Here is an 18,222-nt window from a genome sequence, read left to right on the forward strand (position 1 = left end):
GGGTGCTTTCTTTAGAAACCAGTCTGGGAAATCGGGAACTACCCCGCCCTCCAGTGACCTGTTGGTCACCCCGCCTCCCCTCCCCGCCCCGCCTCCCCCTCCCCGCCCCGCCTGGTCTGGCCTGACTACGAGTGGGCACCACCGGCCAGGGAGTCTCAGCCAGCATCGCTGTCCTGGCCCTCCCCAGTCAGACCTCGGGGATACCAACCTCAGGGAATTTGGGGAATTCGGAAGTGACCCCGCAGCCCGACCGGCCCGGCTGCCAGGAGCCTGAGGATGCCCACCCACCCGTCTCTGGGTCTCCAGGGTCCTCTGGCTGCTGCCAGGCGGAGGAAGAGCCGAGTTAATCTTCTGGCTACATATATACCTCAGAGAGGTCTGGCAGGGGAGAGGCCAGCAAAGAGACTCTCGGGCTGCAGGCCGCCAGCCTCCCCTCCCCGCCCCCGTCTCCATTTGTACACTTTTATAGCAAGTGGTGGTCGGTTTATGGATGCGCCTACTGGATGGGCACCTATGGGCCCTCGGAAGAAATCCACTTCAACCTGCAGCACCTCCATTCAAAGGTCCTCCCGGCTCTACAATTGGGAGGACGCGAAACCCGGGAGAGCGAGTCTGCGGCAAGCGCATCCCTTCCCGGATCCGCGGGCTCTCGAGAGAGAGAGAACGCCCCGCGGGAGAGCACCGGGTCCATGGGGAGGGCTTGAAGACGTAGCCCTCGGCTCCCAAACAAATGAGACTCAGTCCTGGACGTTCTTTAAGCCCTCGTTGCCGCGGGTCCCAGGGTTCCTTTGAACTGTGAGTTGAGTCTGTATTTGCCCTCTTGAAACACACTTCGGGGTCTCCCTCCTTCAACAAGGACGGGTGACCCTAGAAAGTGCTCTGGCCGCTCCACTCAATCTTTGGAGACAGAAAACTTGGAAAAAGTCTAGCTCGAGAAGTAGCTTAGGAAACAGGACACAGGCTTTTGTGGCTCTCAAGTGTGCAAAAAGGAACTGAGAAAGTTGTCCCCTTGACAAATTGAATCATTTTATGTAAAACCAGGTTAAACAGGGCTGCATTCTAAGCAGTGCCCCTCCTGTGCACTATGAATGCACGTGGGGCCCTCCCCACTTGGGTGGGTGAAGGCATGTCCAGACTTTTTCTGGTGTCTCCAGAGGCTGGTCTCCCCTTGCTCAGAGGGTCGACCAAACCTTTTTACTTTGGGCAGAGCTGAAAGCTGCCTGCTTTTCCCACTTGCGAGTGGATTTTTGAAGAGCCAACTCACAGTCGGTTGGGCAGCTATACTCCCCCCTCCATCTTGCCTTCTTAGTTTGCCTTAATTAGGGGGTGGGGAGTTGGGTTTGGGGGCCCGAGTTCATGTAAAAACTGTCAAGTGAGTTAAGGGAAAGGGAAGGAGAGAGAGGGTGGAGAACTCCAGTGCAGAAAAAATTCAAAAATCGTAAAAGGAAAAGGGGGAACTTGAAGCCCAGAAGTCATTGTTTCCTTTATTTCAAAGGGAAAAACCTGCCTGATTCTCATCCTTTTGATTGATTAAGGCCCTGAATACCTCGCAGGCCCCGAGTGACAGTCCTTGAATAGACTCGAGCGAATAAAGCGCAGTGCTGAGCGCGGGGCTGGCACTCGGGGGTGTAAAGGAGGCGAGTTCGCTGGCACTTACCAAGTTATAAATAAAAGGCTATGCACAATAGCACCTTCTCTAAGGACAGACAGTCTTTACAACACTCCTGGCGTCATATCCTGCTGGGGACACTTCAGCTCCTAGCCAAGACTTTGCTCCTTTTATTTTTCCAGCAGTTTAGTCTGAATACCATAATAAATTCCTGAGAACAAATGCTGCAGCCGGGCAAAACTTTAACATATAGATGCATTCCCCAATGCCAAAGCATTGGGAAATCTATACCTCCAGATTTAGAGCTGGGGCTTCCTAGAGAGGGTTTTTTAATCAAGAAGAGGAGACCTTTTTCTTTCTCCTCCCTTCCCCAGCCTTCAACCAACCAGTACTGGGGCCTCCAGCCACTACCTAAGCTTCACACCATCCCTGCCCCCAGACTGTGAAGACAAAAGAACTTATCAGCACACTCTGGACTCTTCCTGAGAGGAACCCCATAGGGAAGACCCTCATAATAAGCCTATGCCAAGGGGCATGGACCAGAGGAAGGAAGACTAAAGATGTCTGGGGGCTCCAATGCCTTCTTATTGTAATTGCACCCCCTTCATTGGCAAGTAAGCCAAGAAAAATGGGCGCGAGGCAGAGCCGCAGGGAGACGAACAGAGACATAGAGACACACAGAGAGATAGAATGAGAGGAAGAGTCAGAGACAGAGAAAGACACACAGAGATACACACCGAGAGATAAGGAGACGGAGAAATAGGAAGTCAAGGAGAGAGACACACATAGAGTGACAGACAGACAGACAGACGCGGACCCCTCTCCAGTCTCAGCAGCTGCCATCTCCCTCGGGCTGCCATCTCCCTCGGACTGTCTCTCCCTGTTTCCGTGGGTGTACCCTTCTCTTCCCGGGGAAGAGGCGCAGCGCAGGTTCCTCTCCGGGCCTGCCGAGGCTTCGGCGCCGCCGGGGATGGGAAGAGAAAGTGGCCGCTGTCGCCCAATCAGCGCGTGTCTCCGCCACCCGGGACGGTCTCCCCGTCGGCCAATCGCAGCTCAGGGCTCCTGACCAAGCTTTGGGTGAAAGAACTAATAAATGCTCCCGAGCCCGGATCCCCGCACTCGGTGTCACGACGGGAGGAGACTCAGGCCGGCCGCGCACCGCCCCCGGCCCCCGCCCCCGCCTCGGCTCGTCGCGGCGCTCCGAGCCCCCTCCCCAGCGCTCCCAGCCGCGGGGCCGCTCGCCCAGCTTCTCACCAAACTTTTCCGCCCTGGGCTCGGGATCCTGGACTCCGGGCCCTCCCTGCCCGCCCCTTTCCCCGGTTCCACCTCGAGCCTCTCTTTGGACTAGGAGCGAGCAACCCCCTCCCCGTGTCCCTCCTCTCGCTCCAGTCTTTTTGGGGAGGGGCTCTCCACGCTCGGGGGAGTTGCCGAGGGTCACCGGCGCCTCTCTCGTCTTTCTATTTCGCCTTCACCTGGATATAATTTCCAAGCGGCGCTGTCCCCAGGATGACCACACTGGCCGGAGCTGTGCCCAGGATGATGCGGCCGGGCCCGGGGCAGAACTACCCGCGCAGCGGGTTCCCGCTGGAAGGTAAGAAAGGGCCTCAGCGCCGCCCAGATCCCGGGGCCGCGGCGGGGCTGCTCCACCCAGCCCCGGGTCTCCACAGGCTCCTTTGGCGCGTCCAGGAGCCCATTCCCGGGGTACCCCCGCCCCAGGAGGGAACGGTCGGGCGAGATCCCGACTCGATTTTCTCTGGGCAAACGAAGCGCCCTTCTCTCAACTCCACGCGGAGCTTGGCCGTCAGGCCTGCTCCTGGGCCGTTCCGCTTTCCTCTGTTGTTTTGGAAATGCCGTGGTGGGGAGAGGATCAGGCGGCTTCTGAGCACTAGAAAGCGACTCCTCAGCATTTTGTCCACCCGAAGGCATCTCAAAACTGTCTCGGTTGCTCCCATGTTTGCTAAACTTTTGTTAATTCCGGAAGGAATTTCTTGCCGCGGCAAAGTTGTGGTGGAGTTTGGAAAATGTAGTATTAATTGATTCATTAATTAGAATTCCATTCATCTCCAGCGGCATCTCGAAGTTTCCACCACCTGTTTGGGGAACTGCCTTTCAGTTAGCCTGAAGGTTCTGGAATCCCAGGGAGGCAAGAGGATTTGCAAGCCCGAAACTTTCTAGGCAATTGGCGAGGTTGAGGCGCCCGAGCCGGGATGCTGACCGGGTGGCGCCTAGCCTTGGTCCTCGGTCCAGGGTAGGATGTAATATCCAGGGCACCAGCGGAGGCGAGGGGACCTGCGAGCAGACCCGACTGTCGCCTCTGTCCCGAGGTGTAACAGGTGACACGCACTGACACCTGCGGCTTGCTTTCAGGACCCTCTTTGACCTTTGGCTTCGGGCCTCTTAGCCAGAAACCCGAAGGGCTGTCAGCTCCTCCAAGTGCCCTAGAAAGAAAGCTGCCCCAATTAGACAGGGTTTAGTGCGACTTCGAGAAGGCCTGGGTGAACATCCTTCTGCCAGGAGGCTGTTCCAGCCTCAGAGTCTTCCCGCACAAGTTGTCCCCTTTCCTGGGCCCAAAGGGAAGACAATTTCACTGGAGCGAGTTATTTTGCCCTGGTTGTTCCCTTCACACAAGATTATGTGCCCCTGAATTGCTTAATAATTTGAGCAAGTGTAGTTGAAACAGGGTCTGGGGCTGGGAGCCTGAATGGAGCAGTTTCGGTGTTGAGGCTGTAACATGGCAATTGGCCAGAGGAGTGAGAAATTAGGTGGGTTCATCTTTTGGGCTGTTCTCTGCTCTCCCGAAATGACGTTCTGTGCGTCTCTCTCTTCGCCTTCTGCTCTCAGTGTCCACCCCCCTCGGCCAGGGCCGGGTCAACCAACTTGGCGGTGTATTTATCAACGGCAGGCCACTACCCAACCACATCCGTCACAAGATCGTGGAGATGGCCCACCATGGCATCCGGCCCTGTGTCATCTCCCGCCAGCTGCGTGTGTCCCACGGCTGTGTCTCTAAGATCCTGTGTAGATATCAGGAGACAGGCTCCATCCGTCCCGGCGCCATCGGTGGCAGCAAGCCCAAGGTGAGCGCGTGGTCCTGGCCCTGGAGGCCTCCTGCCTGCAGTGTCCCGAGTTAGGGAAGAATGGGCAGGGGGCAAGGATGGCCATCTGGGGTTTTCTGAGGAGTTTTTCCAAATCTGAGAAGGTGTGTGTGTGAGTGTGTGTGTGTGTGTGTGTGTGTATTGGGGGTTGAAGGGAAGTGGCTAGAGTGCTGTCTTAGCTGGCGCTCCTTGATAAATGCTAGGGAAAAACTCCAGCCTTTTTGCAAAGGTGATAAAGCATTTGTTTTTTATGCCTCAGAGTCCTGGAATCCCCATCAAATTATTTTAATAGGCAAACACCCAAAGTGTGCAAGCTGTATGTGGCCACCTGTTGCTGCTTTCTTCCCCAAGTATCATCCCAGCTCCCAGCCACTGCACTGCCTTTTCCAAAACTAATCCAAGGAGCCACTTTTGGTTTTTAATGGTTTCTCTCCCAACTCCCATCCCCAGTCGCCTCCAGTCCAAATTGTCTTCAAGGAGTCAAAAGCCAGGGTGATTTGTTTTCTTTGTAATGAGCCAATGACTTGGCTTTTAAAAGGTACTTTGGTGCTATCCTCAAATTATTTTGGTTCTCCTTAAAAAAGGAAAGAGAATCACACTGGCTACGGCTGAGTGGGAGAGGATTGTATACGGTCTGCCTTTTCTTCTGGATGTGGGGAAAATCCAATATAATTTTCTAGTTGCCACAGGGCAAAACCAAAAGGAGGGTTCTGGTAAACTGAAGACTTCCAGACAACCGCCTCTCCTCCTGCCATGCCAGCCCCCTTTGCAACCTCTCTAAGAATCTCTGGAAACTCTTTTTATTGGGAAAAAAAGAGCCAGTCTCTAAAATTATCCATATTTGCTATCCTCTCTAATTTTTAAAAAACCTGGACACTCATCTTTTGCGTTTCATTTTGGTCTTCACCTTAGCTAAAATCTTGTGCTTCTTTGGAAAGGCCCAAGTTGCAGATCTAACTTGATTTTTCTGCTCCTCTTTCAAGCATTCCTTTTTTAGTTTCGTTTTCATGTTGACTCAGTGTAAGGGGTTGCCTTTCTTTATTTCCATGGATCAGAAAGTACACCCCTTCCAATATGTCATACCTCTTCTTATTTTAAGCCGATTGAGGGGCTGATCTGGGGAGAAGAGTTCCCAGGCTGCTTCCGGGTGGGATGGTTTCCTCTCTGCCCCTTTCTGAAGTACACTGCCCCAGAGAGCAGGGGTCCTTTTGCTAAGCAGAGGGACCTTCCCAGGGGGCGCAAGAAGGAGCGTCCCTCCAGGCCCGAGGCGGTGCGGCCGCCACATCTGGCCCAGAGGACTGGGTACCAACGCCTGCCTGCCTGTTCTCTTAAAGCAGGTGACAACGCCTGACGTGGAGAAGAAAATTGAGGAATACAAAAGAGAGAACCCGGGCATGTTCAGCTGGGAAATTCGAGACAAATTACTCAAGGACGCGGTCTGTGACCGAAACACCGTACCCTCAGGTACCAGGCTCATTAACGTCTTCCTGGGGCAAGGCGTGAGTTGCTATTATCCGGGCGGGCCATCTGAACCATCATCACCCCAATGATCGATCTGGGCGATCGGAAGACGGCCCCTCCCAGGGCTCTGAAATATTTACGAGCTAGACGTTTTTGGCGTTTTATGGAGGGAGTGATGAGCTGCTTGTCCTGGGGGTGAGAGACCGCCGCTGAGGGCTCCCCAAAGAGGATTTCTGTCGAAGAGGCAGGGCAGGAAGCGCGAGGCGGAGGCCAAGCGTTTATTAATATTGATGTTCCCTCTTAAAGAGAAACAAATGTTTTGGTAATCCTAACCGAAGGGAGATGGGGCCGCGCCAACCGAGACTTCACCGTGCGCGCCAAGGAGGGGAGGCTTCGGCAACGGCCGGGATTTTTTCCCGAGAGTCCCAGGGCCCATCCGGCGCCCCCGGCGGCCAGGGGGAGGCGGAGGGAGAAGAGGGGCGAGTGCAGGCGAGGGCGAGGGCGCGCGGGTTTGTTTTTAATTAAAAGGAAACTCCCTTTTCCCCCCTGCGAGAACGAGATGTTTCGGAGCATGGATTTGTTTACCAGACTGGAATCTGGAAAAAATAAATGGGGGAGAGTGCATTTTCTTTTGACTTTTACAATAGGAAACGATCCTGCAGTTGAAATTTAAACCCTTTATGACCTCAAAAAAAAAAAAAAAGAAAGAAAGAAAAAAGAAAAACGTTGAATTGCAGGGGACGGGTCCTCTCTGGTTCTTCCTGCCTTTACCGCGAACCGCGGGGCGCAATGCCTTCAGGTTGAGGCGGTGCAGTGTGGCTGGCGCGAGAAATCTCTTAGATTGGAGACCTAGAGACCCGTCTGTGGAGTCTAGGAGGGAAACTTCCTACTGGGGAGAGCGGACCGAGACCGCGGTTCCCGGCCCTAACCTGGAGGTGCGAGCTTTCCAGGCTCCCGGCTCGCTGTCCCTAGAGGCCGATTATGCGATGGGGGTATGAGTGGGAGGGTGGGGGGGCGTGCAGAAGGACGAGGATGCCCAAAGACGCCGGAGGAGGCAGAAGCAAGCTGTGCAGGGCAGGCCTTCTAGGCCCCCCACCCGTACCCCGACCGGGGGCCGGGGGGCCCCTTGCAGCGCGGCCCTGCACGTCTCAGTCGTAAGCGCCCCCTTCCTCCTTCCGCCCCCAGTGAGTTCCATCAGCCGCATCCTGAGGAGTAAATTCGGGAAAGGCGAGGAGGAGGAGGCCGACCTGGAAAGGAAGGAGGCGGAGGAGAGTGAGAAGAAGGCGAAACACAGCATCGACGGCATCCTGAGCGAACGAGGTAAGCGGCGGCGCGCTGGGCGGCGCCCTGGGGACCGGCGCCTCCCCGGACTCCGCGCTCTGACGTTGGGGTCCTGAGGGCGGCGCGGCCCCGCTCGTGTCAAGGTCCCTTCTCGCTCATATCCCCTGCACCCGGGTAAGAGCGTTCAAGTGAAAGACCAGAGACGACGCACTTACAGTGAACACAAAAATCTTTTCTTTTCTTTTTTCCTTCTATTTTTAAACCTTTCCTCCACACCACTCGCAGCCCCACGGAAGGCAGACCTGCAAATTGCGGTCTGGGTGCGGGGCCACCCTGCTGCCCTCTGGGGTACGGGACTGGGCGTCTGTGAGCGGTTGTGAGGCTGGGGGCAGTCCGTGAGCCTCCGGAGGTTAAAGGAACTTTTTCCGCCCTTAGGAAAGGCCCGGGTCTCCAAAGGGGTTTCCACATCAGAGGAGGGGGGCGCAGAGAGGGAGAGAGGGAGAGGGACGGGAACGAGGACGAGAGAGAGAGAGACTCAAAACTCTTTAAGGTAGTGAGGTCCCAAGGTTGCAGCACATTGATTGCCTTATAAATGTATATCTGTAAGTTGGCTGTTTTTTTGTTTGTTTTAAATTGGTTTTCAAACGCGGTAGGGTTTGAGCTGTGCGTGTCTGGGAAGTAAAACAAGCCTAAGCTCTGGGTTACAAACCGAGGGGCTCTGGGTTCTTGGGCTCGCAATGCCGGCACCCTTTCTCCGCCCAGGGGTGCGGACCATTGTCTTCTTGTTGGCTGCGATCTGTCAGCCTCAAGAGGAAATCTCCCCCGCGGAGTCATAAGTGCAGCCGGCGGGTTGTCTTCAGACTCTAAAGGTACGCCCACTCCCACAAAAGAAAGCCAACCCCGTGGGAGTTGAACCTGGAAGGGTTCACGGCAGCAGGAGAGTCTCCGCCGTTTTGCGTCTCAGCACTTTCGGCCTTGGGGATGGTTGCGCCTCCTCCAAAGCGCAAAGGGCCGGGAGTTGCCAGGTGACCCCCTCCCCCATGCGTGGCGTTCCCTTGCCCGGGGCCGGGACTTCGTTGGGCTGAGTTGACTTTTGAGTTGCCCTAGAAGGGCAGGCGGCTCTCCAGGTGGGCTTGGAGCGGTCACCCACTTCGACCAGCTGGGTCTGAGCCCTCAGCCGGTGGCATCCAGGGTAGGACTGGGGGTCGGGAAAGTGGTCGCTTCTTCTACCTTCATTGCTCAGCTCCGGGGCGGACCGCTGGCCCTCCGGAGCGGCAGCTTTACAAATCCATGCAAACTCTGTACACAACCTCGAAGGGGCCCAGATTTCAATGTTATAAATCCGAACCACAGATTTCAGCGATAAACAGGTGCCTAGAAGCCCCGGCACACACAGGCAATCAAGAAAAGACACCAAAACCCACGGCAGGTTGGGCAGGGGAGATACATGTGCTGTTGCTTCCCTCCTTCTAAAGCAGGGGCCTCACATGGACTCAGTTTAAGCCCTTCCTTTTGGAGGGGTGCGTTTCTGCCCTGGTCTCTGAGAAGACACCCAGCTTTTATTCTAGGTCTAGATGCATCATGGAGGTGCTGGGGAGGGAGGAAGGCAAGAAACCAGCCAACCCCAAACCTAACGGGGCCCTGCAGGCAGCGGGGCAATGAGCCCAGAGGGTAGGAGAGGCTTGGGAAGGGGGGGTGAAGGGTGGCAAGGCTTTGCTACTTGTTGCTGGAGGCGCCTGCTCCGCAGCTCGACAGTTCCCTCTCAGCACCGGCAACCGAGGCCCAGGAGACAAAACGCCCCAAATGAGCTGGTCAAACATTTGTACAACTTTTCCAGCTTTTACAAAGAAGGCCTTCTCTACACAATCTACACTTGGAGATGAACTTGGGAGACAAAGCCTGGAGAGTCCATTGAAACTCACACTTTAGCTCGGCCCAGACAAAGCTCCGGCTCGCAGCAGCTTGATGTGAACAAAGGAAGGCAACCTTTTTATAATTCAAGGAGAAAAGAAGAGAAAACAGCCCCACAAAGGGCCGAGAATAGACATTATGGGCTTGCAATGAGGGATGAATTATTCAATGAGCCCCAATAGCTGCTGCGCCAGGAAGTTTTATGGACTTTCCAGCGTGGAAAAAGTGGCCATTTCACCTACAAAATGTTTCTAGTCTTTTGGGCCGTCTAGCTGGGCCCGCTGCCATTCAAGGGCAATTGCTACCATTTTTAAAATCAGAGTATTCTCCCCAGAGGGGGCTGAACCGTTGAAAACACACACATACACACAACTCGGAGGCTGAAGTCTAATTTAATTTGGGGTTGTCAGGGAAGATGCAACGTCAGTCTCTTCAGTGCCTCTAGCTCCCTTTCCAGATGAGCCCTGGAGGACAAGAGGGGCCCAGAGAAAGGACAGAGTGGAGTGTAGTTTGAAGGGAAGTTTAGAAACCTCAAAAAATAAAAAAATTTCCCTCTATCCTTTGGGCCGCAAAAGTCCCAGGCTGCCCCGCTTGGAAAATAGACTGAAAGTTGATAAAGGGCTCTGAGCTCCCAGGCCGGGCAGGAGGAGCCTGGCTGAGGAGGGACGTTTAGGTGTCATGATCAGGGCGGCGCGCTCTCTCTGGAGGTTCCAGCTTCCTTTCCGGCCTGCCGGATGTTTCTGAGACTGGCTTTCCCGAGTACCTCTCTCTACTTGTCAGAGACTGGGACACAGGGAGAGAGGTACCCCGAAAGAGGTCAGAACGGCCCTCGTTTTCCTCTCCAGGGTCTTGTCCTTTCTTCTGGATGGCCTCTTTCACCTTCCCAACTTTGCCGTGTCCCTCGCTTCGGGCCGACGCGGGGCGCTCAGGCCCGTGCGCCCTAGGCGCGCAATAGATGCTGTGCGCCCCTCCTGGATCTTTGCTTCCAGCTCTTTTGCCAGGATGGAAGGAGAGGGTAGGGCAACCAGGAACACCCCCCACCAGCACCCTCCTCATCTCTCCCCCTCCCCCCCTCCCCACACACCCTTCCTCTCCCCAAGAGCCGAGCAGGCGCAGCGGTAGGAACCTAGCCCCGGTCGCGGCAACCGGGGCTGTGGGCACGGCCCGCGCTGCGGCCACTCAATAGGCGTCTCTGTTCCTCCCCCGGCACTGCGGAGCTGGCCCGCGGGCGCCGCCACAATGGGCCGGCCCCCACTCCTGCGCCCTGCGCCAAAGCGCCGCGCCGCCCCCTCCCCTGCGCTCCGGCCGGCTCGAAGCTTAGCTCGCCGGGCTGCAGCCGACTCAATTGCCTCCTTTATGTCCTTCTCACTTTCATCTAGACACAGCCCGCCTCCCCCGCCCTCTTCTTCTCCTCTTTTTTCCCCCTTCCTTGCCTGAGGCTCACATTAGTGAAATTTCTGCAGCCTCCCCCCATTTTTTTCTTATTTTAAAGAAAGCCCTTAACACAAAAGCAGTGACTAATCAATAGAAACTGCTCCTTCATCAACTCCTCCTCCTCCAGCGGCAGCAGCAGCAGGGTGACGCTTTTCCTGTTTGTGAGTTTTGGGAAACATTTTTGCTTTGTGCCGTAATGGAATTAGAGCACAGATGAGGACTGTAAATGGACACGCGACTGCAAGACTCTCGCTTAAATATTTAGATGCAAAGTTACAATTACTGACTTGTTGCTGCGGCTTTGAAGTGGCAGCTCGGGAGTGCAGGGGGAGAGAGGCCAGATTGCCAAATTGATGTTTTGATTGGGGCTGGAGATACACTTTCATAGGACTTTACCCCTTTTAAGAATCACCAGTGAGCGTGGGAGGTTTGCAACAATTTCAAAGATTGAGCCAAGAGACCCCAAGCATAGGTAGGTTGGAGCTTACCCTCCTTTTTTTTTGAACGCTCCCTTTCAATTTGATGTTTACGAAAAACAGTGCTTTTTTTCTTTTTTTAATTTGAGAAAGTAAAGGTGACAAAAGTTTTGCTTGAGTTTGTAAACTTAGGAGCTTTTCTAAAATTAACGAGGACGGCATCAACTTTTCAGCGGGACATCAGATTAAGCAATTAAAAACGTACAGAAGTTTTAAAAGTCCTGGAACTATTTCGTTTCCAGTGGAATCATGAAAAGAACATTTTATCATTAACGGGAGTGCTACTGACATCGAGGGGAGCGGAAGGCCGTTTCTTCCCTCACCCGCCCCCCCGGACCCCCTCCCCAAGCCTTCAAGTTAGCAGGGAAGGACATTTTGGCGCGAGGCAAAGGGCGGGGAACAGGCGGGGGCGGGGGAGGGAGGAACTTTCCCACAGATTAAAATCACGGGCTATACGAGCTTAGGTTTGTGGCATCGGAACCTTTATTAAAGTGGACGGCCCACTCTCCGAGTCCATTTGTCAGAATCACGAATTTGACCCCAATGTCGTCTCTGGTCTTTGGGGTTAAATTTCATGTTTTCTGAAGCCCTTACAATACTCAACAAGGAAATATCACCCGTTTAAAAATGTATTGGAAATATCAAAACTTGCATTAAATTAAAACACCTCGCTGTGTTCTTTTCAAGGAGATAACGGTAACGATTTTCCTGTTGGACCGATTTGAAAGGAAACACCCGAGTTCGGATCGTAGTTTTATTTTTCGAGGGTTTGTTTGGTTGGGTTGACGGCTGTAGGCTCACTTTCTAGTCTTATTGAAAACATGCAGATTTTCTAACTAATGCTTGAAATTGTATGTTTATTTTGAAGTTTGATTTGCTTGTTGATAGCACCGGAGCGGGGACGTAGGGGCTTCACGTGGGTAATAATTACCGAAGGGTCATTTAAGAGTCCCCAGGGCTGTGCAGTAAAAGCCATCGGCGCGGTGAGGTGGAACCAGCAAGGGCGCGTCAGTTCAGGGAGTAGAATATGCGGAAATTAATCAGGTGAATACGAGCGTTGCCACCGAACTCAGGTTCAACATTCATGAATACATATATTTTAAGGGAAAAAAAATTCCTTCCTAACTATGAGGTTAAATGCTCACATTGTACGTAAATAAATAGCCAATGAATATTAAAAGCCTCAACAACATCAATAAACGGTGAGAGAGTTTGGCCAGGGCTGGGGCAGAGAAGGTTGATTCAGTTCGGTGGAGTCCTATGGCAGGTAACTTATTTATGTGAGTAAATAAAGATTAAAGAACCATTAAGAATGTACATATATAACTAACAAGACAGTAAAAGGCAATTAAGCAGTCAGTTTAATGCCTTATCTCACTGGCTGCTCTGGGGTTGTTTTACAACTAGGAATTAAAATCTGAAAAGGAAGTTTTCAGCAGCTCTGGCCAAATATTGATTAAGTAGCTGTTTGTTGATACCATTGTTACGCATTAAAAGGCCGGGATCCCGGCCTCTCAGTGGCCATCTTCCATTGTGAGGGATTCTTAACCACTGAGATCAAAGCGAGATCATTTCAACTTATCTGTCTTGGAAAATCCTCCTTTTCCTCTGAAACCTCTAAGGAGGATTGACTGAATGCTCTTTAAGAAATAGGAACCGAAACCAGTTATGTGTCCTAAGTTTGCAGAGAAGAGATTCATGGGGTGTTTTTAATTATCCTATGGTGATTTCTTGCTTAGAACTTAGGCTAAGATGGTGAATTTATCATCAAATAACTTCTCGTTTGGGGGAGGTGACGAGAGGCATGGAAGCTAAGATCCTGAATGTCACTAAATTTCTAAATATGGAAGTTTTACTGAAGTTACCTGCCAAGCTGGAATGACGTAAAGGCAAGATGTCAGAGTTTTGTGTAAAACTAGCTGGAGAACAATTAAATACACAGGAAACTGGGAGTTAGATTGACTGCATTTCTCTACATATGTTTTCACAATTTTTGTGTTTATGGATGGTTAGATGAGTCCCATGTATATTTTTAAACCTCCTACAATGTAGGAGCAGATATGTGTTTGTTTGTGTGTAGAGTTAAAGTTTATTTATAAGTCGGTCACTATGAGTTATGTTGGCAGTAAACTATACCCAGTTGCACACACACACACAAAGATTTATTTCTCCTGTAGGTTACACTTTCTAGAGTCATCAGAATTTGAGGTAACAGCACAGCTTACCAATTCATATTCAGCACTGCTGTTGAATGCTAGGAAAAATATTTCCTTGAATAATTTTATGACTTCTTTGGCTGTTGATTTTTTGATGAACTGTTAGGCTTTTTTTGTTTTGTTTTGTTTAAGAGTTCAATATATTTGGATAGATTTTTTTTTATTATGAGAGCTAAAATGCATGCAAAGTCTCTTTTGGAAATACCATCTCTGTGCTTAATTTGCAAATTCCAACAAGTCACTCTGAGGTTGTGAAATTTATGCCAGATTCAGTTTTGAATATTCAACTGAGCATCATAGATCTGCCTATGTGCGGGATTTTCTGAATCCCTTTCTCTGTGTTCATTTCACTACTAAATAACTGTGCTTAGGGTTTTATTTTTATTTCATTTATTTTATTTTACTCTTATTCACTCTTTTTTTAATAAATTTATTTATTTTATGTATTTATTTTTGGCTTCATTGGGTCTTCTTTGCTGTGCACGGGCTTTCTCTATTTGCGGCGAGCGGGGGCCACTCTTCGTTGCCGTGCGCGGGCTTCCCACTGCCGTGGCTTCTGTTGTTGCAGAGCACGGGCTCTAGGCACGTGGGCTTCAGTAGTTGTGGCACGTGGGCTCAGTAGTTGTGGCTCGCGGGCTTAGTTGCTCCGCGGCATGTGGGATCTTCCCGGACCAGGGCTTGAACCCGCGTCGCCTGCATTGGCAGGCGGATTCTTAACCCCTGCGCCACCAGGCAAGTCCCCTTATTCACTCTTGAACAAGATGAATCTTGACATACAGAGTCAGAATCATTAGTGGGTATTTTCTAACATTCTGTATTATAATCTCCCAATTAATTAATAATCTATCTGTGCTCAAATGTCCTTTGAAATAGTCCCAATCATTGCAGTGTGGGACAACTGCCTGACACAGATTAAGCTGGAAGTGTGAGTCAGTGCAGATCTATTATGACTGCCTTGTCCTGGGTCCAGATGCAGTGCTAGAGAGTTCTTTGCTGCATTTTCCATGTATATGTATATTTCATGTTTCATTTACATGTGGAGTTAAAGTGACTTTCCCGCCTTGGATATCAGGCTATTTATTCATATACTGCCAGGGGGGACAGCAGAGTCATACTCTGAGTGGGGCCTGATGTCAGTACCAAGGCAGAATTACTGACTCAATAACGGGCTATGTCAATTATATCTCAATAAGGCTGGAAAAAATAAACATTTGATATTATTATTAAAAAAAAACAAACACTGGCTGCCTCAGTGGGGAATTGCGATCAGAGAAAGTGAAAGGGAATTTCAGAAGTTGCCACTCTCTTGGAAGATACACACAAAAGTGGGAACAGAGTACCATCCTCTGCTCTGTTAGGAAAGATTTTCTCGCCCCGTTCATGACAGTCTCGGGTAGAGAGTGGCACACCTCAGCTTTCAGCTCTGTCTTGCAGTGTTGGGCCAAACACTGAGCTCCAACAGTGTTGAACTTTTGCTGGAATCGGGACGTCTCTCCTTTTAGAAAGCTTCCCCCACATTTCTGTGCTGGCCTCAAAGGAACAGAATATATGTACTTTCCAGTTTGTAACTGGAAAATGAGCAGTTATCAAAATGGCCATTAACGTTATAAAACGTTTATTTAAGAGAGCTGAGTTAGAAGCTTCACCATTGTCAAAGGGAGCTATGAAAAACATGGAAAATAGTTGTTGAAGACACTTGAGCAATAAAAGGCCTTATGAAGGCCTTATGAATTCATATATTCAATGTCTGTTTTCCTTCCTTCCTGATAAAAACTGAGAAGAGACTAACGGATAATTTCTGCCCTGGAAATGGCCACTTTTCTTTAAAGAAGTAGTTGTATTTTAATAAAGAACAGTGGTGTAACATTTCGAATTTGATTTGGTGCACATTTCTCTTGGAAAAAAAAATCCTGAGAAAGAGTTTTACCTTGCACATTGCATATAACAAAGTTCATAGCATTTAAATTTTAGCTGCAGGATTTTAAGCTGAAAAAACCCCAAACAACAAAGAACCCCTTCTCTTTGCGGTGAAGCAACTCAATCAAAGTAAGTAGTCTGAGTTTTTATGTCCTCCTTCTTACTGCAGTGATTGGGAAATGAATCTTCCCCAGTAAAACAAACTAGAACTCAAGACAGGTAATAACAAACTAGCCATCTATTTGTCTCCTTAAACCCATTTAGTGATTTGATTCTTATGTACTTTTATTTGGCCAGCTTTACTGTATCTACAATAGCATATTAATATAAACTCTTGATTGGAGGAGCAATTTCCCACTCATTCTGGATCAGATTCCATTGGATTCTATTTTAAAATAGCTGATCAAAATGCTTTGTGACAAGGATGGGAGACTCTTCTTGGCTGACTAACATAGGATTGAAGGAGAGGAAATACCACTGATTTTTCAGCATTAAAAATTTCCAGGATCATATTGAGAATTCAAATAGTATAGTTTTAAGGAGGCTTAAATGTAAATTTTAAAAAATTTTATAATCAGATGGTAGGCATATTTATGGAAACAACTACAGAATTAAATGTACTTGGCTTTATGTCATTACATGCAAACAATAAGTAAGTTAGGGTAGAATAGCTAAGAAAGGAAAGTTAATGGCTGTATGCAATTTGTCTAGCAACATGGAATTGGTTTTTGTATACTTTCGTAGTCAATGCTTGTATGGTCACATACAAATTTACATTTTTAACAGAAAGCCTACATTTGTAGGCTTGTGATTTTTATAGGTACACAGATAAACTAAGAGTACAGCCACCATACCCCTCATGTCTTTTATCTTTTTTTTTTTCTTTTGGCAAACCCTAATATAGGCATTAACTTACTTCAGCATTGTCTGAGGGTATTAACATCATTTTTGTTTCCTTTATAGGATCTATCTTCTTTTTGAAAAAAATCTTGTTTTTAAACAATTATAGACTCATAGAGTCTGTCTTCAAACACATATTTTAAAATTCTTCCAGTATTCAAACATACTATCATGATTACGAAAATCTTGGCCACAGGGTATGTGTGTGTGTGTGTGTGTGTGTGTGTGTGTGTGTGTGTGTCTCCCAATTACCATGGTTGAGCTTAACCTGAACTAAAGAAAATTAATTGGCCCAATTCATTTTATTATAAGAAAAGCAACAGGTTCCTTCTTTCTGAATCCCCACTTGGCTGGTTTCCTGACTGAAGTTCACTAATACAAATGAATGTTTCTTGTCTGACTTAAACACACCCCAAAGTCCTTTTTCATGTCTTTGCTTGCCTTATAAGAGCATAGCACCCAAGGTAAAAGTAGTCTGTCTTGCATCACTGATTTTGCTCTAAAATTGAGAACAACACATTTTGGGTGTGAGCCCCTTGAGTTCTGATGTCTGGTAAGATGGGGGCACATTATACCAATTTCCCAGCGTGATATGAGAATAAAATGAAGAGATGCAAGTTATGTGCAAGTTACACCTATCTCACAGGAAAACTCAAAATCTTGTGGGGAAAAAAGCCCTCTGAACATGCAGAAAGTGACTAGCCTACTGGCAGATGGGCTCTGCCCAAGGGCAAATAAAAGCTTAATTCAGGCTTAGGAGCAACAATGAAGACCAACACACATACATGCACACAGCATGCACACACTCACCAAAAAATTCACTTTCACTGATTCCAGAAAATTGAGTTTATAAGAAACTCTTTAATGTAATAGACTATATTGGTTTAATAGTTTGAAAAATAATAAAATTTGGAAACCATTTGCTGAGATGTCAAAAGATATTTCTTAATTACTTTTTCTCCTGTTCTGTAGTTTACTTTTCTCTCTTAGACTAACTTGGCTGTTTAAAACTCTTCCAAATCAAACTTTGTTTTGTTTGTGTATTTGCACAAGTTTTTTTTCCTCCACTGAACTGACAAATAAGTTGCTTTTTGAAAATGGATCTCACACATACGTTCTTATTCCTGAAATCCTGGTGCAGTCCTTCATTTTGTGGAATTGTGTTTGTATAATTTCTCATTGCGTCCCTTCTCCAGCCTGCTTCCTTGTTCTTAAATGTCTTTATGGCTCTGCACGTGAGATTGTGTGCATTCTTCTTTCTTTCTGCATGATTCTTCTTAATCCCTCTTCTTTAAAATTGGAGTTCAGAAATATTAAGGAAACTTGCCAAAATAGTGTTTGTTAAGCTGGAGGATACATTTCAATGACCTCTCTATTCAGTTTCCCTCTCTATCCAGCCCCCAAAGCTTGGGACTTCTGTATGAGTAGGGTGCAAAGCGAGGGTAAAAAGAAAGTAGCCTGGCTTGTAAGACTTGCGGGGGGCTGGAGAGCTCCTGCCCTGTGGTTCTCCTGCTGGAGCAGCTTGCCAGTGCAGCCACTGGAGAGAAGGAAGGTTGTTTTCTTATCCCTGCATGCACTGGGCTGACCTGTCTCTGAAATAGGTCAGGCTGGGGCACCGCCAGTTTACGCAGCTGTCACGGCTTAGGCGTCTCAGCGGGCAGCCCGGCTCCTTGGCTGGTCGACCCCCAGTGAATTGATAAAAATTCGCTGGTGAGCCCTGGGCCTTCCTTCTGGACTGTGCTAGCCCCCTGAAGGCTTTTAGAGGCAAGGGGACTCCTGGATTATGGGGGCCAACTCTCAGCCTAAAAAACGAAAGCGTTCTTTTATTCCGGGGATTGCCCTCTTGTCCATCCCCTCAAGTGAAAAATACACGCGTTGTCAGATTGTATGTTTAAATCATATTTATTTTTGACCAGGTAAAC

General features: G+C 49.3%; 1 protein-coding gene across 3 annotated transcripts in view; it reads left to right on the top strand.

Annotated features, from left to right (window-relative positions):
* Nucleotides 1–3,115: 3,115 nt before the first annotated feature.
* The window catches only part of PAX3 (paired box 3), a gene marked incomplete at both ends in the record, with an annotated part of 102,138 nt that continues 87,031 nt past the window's right edge, over nucleotides 3,116–18,222 (top strand). For 2 of the 3 annotated variants that reach the window (XM_079710568.1, XM_079710570.1), the window contains 4 exons: nucleotides 3,116–3,200; nucleotides 4,451–4,686; nucleotides 6,039–6,168; nucleotides 7,351–7,485. In XM_079710568.1, coding sequence (XP_079566694.1) covers nucleotides 3,116–3,200; nucleotides 4,451–4,686; nucleotides 6,039–6,168; nucleotides 7,351–7,485 — 586 coding nt within the window. The remainder of the gene's footprint in view (nucleotides 3,201–4,450; nucleotides 4,687–6,038; nucleotides 6,169–7,350; nucleotides 7,486–18,222) is intronic. The other variant, XM_079710569.1, reaches the window with a different exon arrangement.

The sequence above is a fragment of the Hyperoodon ampullatus genome (assembly GCF_949752795.1).
Source record: "Hyperoodon ampullatus genome assembly, chromosome: 8".
NCBI lineage: Eukaryota > Metazoa > Chordata > Mammalia > Artiodactyla > Ziphiidae > Hyperoodon > Hyperoodon ampullatus.